Here is a 3,477-nt window from a genome sequence, read left to right as displayed (position 1 = left end):
TACAGCCGGCACGCACATGCGCGTGACCCAGAGGAACATGCATGCCTATCCCTTGCACCAAAAGGAAGGCACCTCCCCTCGCTGTCACTGCGTTTTAATATCCTGTTATGGAACAGCAAGGAATGAGATGCCCTCCCTGCATGTTCGCTTCACACTCCAGCTGCAGCTGACCTGCATGTGACACCGTAATAAATCTGCTTATCAATGTAAAGCAGGCAGGCACCTACTCCTACACATGAACCTTACATGTTACGGCTGCAAGAAAAAAAAATCTGGCAATGCACGAACAGTGGACGGAGAAAACATTGCATTTGATTGACCAGAAGATAGAACAAAGCCAGCCAAGCAATGGAACCACTCGACCTCAACCAATCCGAGTTACAAATCCTTAGCTACAACCTTCGCCCTAAATGCCGGGGGAAAAATTACAGATCAGGGGAAGTGGAGAAGAGTGATCAGGAGCAGACAGACAGAGGACGCAAGAATGAACAAATAAGCAACCACCCACCGGAATGAACAAACTGAGTTACAGACACCATCACACCCCGAAGAATATATGCAAACCAAGCCAATGCAGTGCACCAAATCTTAACAGCAGCAGCAGCAGCAGCAAGAAGAACAGCGACAACACTTGGTTGTCCTGAGGCCGATGTGCCGGATCTCGATCACGAGGGCGCGGCGGTCCCCTCGCTGGCGATCAAGCCGTTGCTGTTGTCGCCGCGGACCAGGGGGCCGTCGTCGTGTGCCGGGGGTTCCGCGTTCCTGAGGCTCTGCTGCTGGTAGACTTGCCTCAGCCTCTCTATCTCCTTCTTCAGTGCATCCTGATGAGCTGAGCATTCGTTCACGCGCAGAGAGTTAGTCAGCAAAGCGGTTGTAGATTTGTTTTGAATTGAATTCGGAAGGTGGTCGGCGAGGAATTTCGAAATAGTAGTAACTGCGAGGGGTGGCAATGGCGGTCACCATCTTTGAAGATCTTGTCCTGCGCGAGCGCCGCGATGCGCTGCTTGAGGTGGCTGTTCCCCAGCGTCAGCAGCGAGCGTTGGTGGTCGAGGAATGCCACGCGCGGGGACAATGCCGACACCTCCGTCTGCTCGGGAGCACGGATTCCATGTCAAAAATCACGCTGTTTACTTTGGAGGCGAGGAAATCAAGCTCGAAATGTGAACAGTTCGACGGACCTGGAGCGACGTGACGCTGCGCTCGAGCTCCGAGATGTAGTGCAGCTTGCGCACGCGCGACCGCTGCGCCGACTGCCGGTTTGCAATGATCCTGCGATTTTCGCGACGAGGACGCTGAGAAATTGGAGAATTCTGCTCTGCGCATTGTCGTAATTCTGCGAGTAAAAAAAGAAAAAATCACCTCTTGACCCGCTTGGGATCGACCGTGGCGGGCGAGGACGGCTGCCCGGGCGCCGCGCCGTCGCCATTGCAGTCGCTCTGCGCCTCCTCGGCGTCGCCCTTGTCCTGCTTCTCGTCGTTGACGCTGTTGTGGTCGGACGGCGACGACGCGCTCGCGGCCTGCCGCTGCGGGGCCAGCTCGTCGGAGAACATGGACATGAGCTGGTCGTCGTCGAGGCGGTCGAACTCGTGCGCGCCGACGCCGGCATTGCTGTCGTCGAGGAAGGCGACGGAATCGCTGACCGTGCGGCGGTGCGCGCCGCGCTTGGCGGCCGAGAAGTCGAGGAACTCGTCGACCCAGGACGGCTGCTGCTGCGCCGCGCCCCCGCCGGCGGGCGCCGGGGGCGGGAGCGGCGGCATTGGCGCGGCGAGGAAGGCGCCCATGGAGGGGCTGCGCTGGTGATGGTGGTGGCGGGCGTGGGCGCCGTGGTGGTGCCCGCCCCCGAACTCCGGCCAGGCCGGCGCCATGGCGGGGATCTTGGGCGGCAGCTGCGCCATGGCCGGGGCCGCGCGCCCGAATCAACCAACCGGGGCGCGATCGATGGCGCAACGCCCAAACCTTTGCAGCGCCGGGGGCTCGAGCGCTAATGTAGGTCCGGGCCGTGCCGTGACGGAAATTGTACGGTCCTCGTTTTAGCTCACGTTCCCGTCCCTGCCGCCGCCGCGCAAACAATGGGCGAATGGATGGCGTGGGGGGTCAGCTGGAAGCTGAGCTAAATCGGGCAACGGGCGTGGGAGGGACAGAGGAGAGAGGGACGACTCGAAACGTGCTATGCCTATGCGCAGTGAGAGAAATAGGAAGGCAGAGAGAGGGGGAGGTCACATGACGAGGGGATAGAGAGAGAGAGACAGCTAGCACCAGCTGGTGTTTAGAAGCTGAAGTGGCGGGAGCGAAGCTGGGGCGTGGGTTCTTTTGGGGCGGCGGCGGAGGAGCGCGCCCTCTGCAGATTCATCAGAGTATAAAGTCAAAAAAAAAACCTTGAATTCGTACTCTCACTGACAATGCCGGTCCACACGTCGTATTCATCCCACATGCAGCTGCAAAAAACTTCGGTGAACAACTGAACAAGACTTCTCCTTCCAAAATCATCTCAATGTGCACTGCTTTTGTTTCCAAAGGATGATGCTCACATGTATGATCGGATATGGCGAGGACACTTCTTCTGTTCTTCTCCACTGCATCTTCAACAAAAACTTCAGCCTTTATTCGCGATGTGTATTTAAATGTGGATCATTTACTAGACCAAAATATAAATATTTATAAAGATATCAAGTCAAAACTTTGACGGACACCTCGTCCAAAACGACGGCTTTTACATGGCCAGATCAAAGCTCAGAGCAATACTGGGTAGCAATAGTGAGGCGATTTGTGACACGCAGGTGCGGGGGACACTCAACTCATCTCGTGCTTTATCTTGAGACTTTCAAATTTAAATATATTTTTTTAAATTGAAATTCCAGTTTATGTTTCATTTGCATGTTTGGATTCCTTATGATGAGGGCTTTGAAATAAAACCACCTTTGAATATGTTTTAACACGCTTTTGAAATTTTACTAAGTTTCACCTGGTAAAACTTGGTAGGAACAAACGATATATTCACTAAGTTTTAGAAGATAAAACTTGAAACCGTGCAAAGAATTGTGGGGAATCAAATGAGTTTGCGGGTCATGAGGCAGTCGTGCGGTTGGACGCGACCTGCTAGGTGTGTGCCCTCGCCCCTGCGTGCCCCTGGGAATTTCTGGTAACAATTCAAATATGTATGGTTGTGCTTGTGTATATACAATATGGAGTACTATATAGCCCGAATATCTATCTAGTTAGCACGTTCCTAGGTATCAGTTCCACCATGGTCTTGCACAAATTCTCCGTACTGCATATTAAACCTTCACATTTACATTGCGTAGTAAGCATACTTCTGAACTGTACAAAATACTCAACTATATAAAGTATTCAATAAAAGCATCTACAGTTGGATGCCCCAAACCGGTCTCAAACGCTCGGGCGACCCGCCCGATCACTGACCGGTCATGAAAATATGACTCAGCTGGGCGCCTGAAACGCGTTGGCTGACCTGCACCC

General features: G+C 53.7%; 1 protein-coding gene across 1 annotated transcript; it reads right to left on the bottom strand.

Annotated features, from left to right (window-relative positions):
- Window positions 1–290: 290 nt before the first annotated feature.
- On the bottom strand, window positions 291–2,271 carry LOC109777340 (basic leucine zipper 2). The gene is made up of 4 exons (XM_020335987.4): window positions 1,360–2,271; window positions 1,179–1,269; window positions 961–1,087; window positions 291–829 (listed from the first exon to the last, which is right to left on the bottom strand). Exons 1-4 carry the CDS (start codon window positions 1,893–1,895, stop codon window positions 666–668), a joined length of 918 nt encoding a protein of 305 aa, XP_020191576.1. The 5' UTR covers window positions 1,896–2,271; the 3' UTR covers window positions 291–665.
- Between the last annotated feature and the right edge of the window lie 1,206 nt (window positions 2,272–3,477).

The sequence above is a fragment of the Aegilops tauschii genome, chromosome 3, assembly GCF_002575655.3.
Source record: "Aegilops tauschii subsp. strangulata cultivar AL8/78 chromosome 3, Aet v6.0, whole genome shotgun sequence".
In the NCBI taxonomy this organism is placed as follows: domain Eukaryota; kingdom Viridiplantae; phylum Streptophyta; class Magnoliopsida; order Poales; family Poaceae; genus Aegilops; species Aegilops tauschii.
This window is presented reverse-complemented; position numbering and strand designations above follow the sequence as displayed.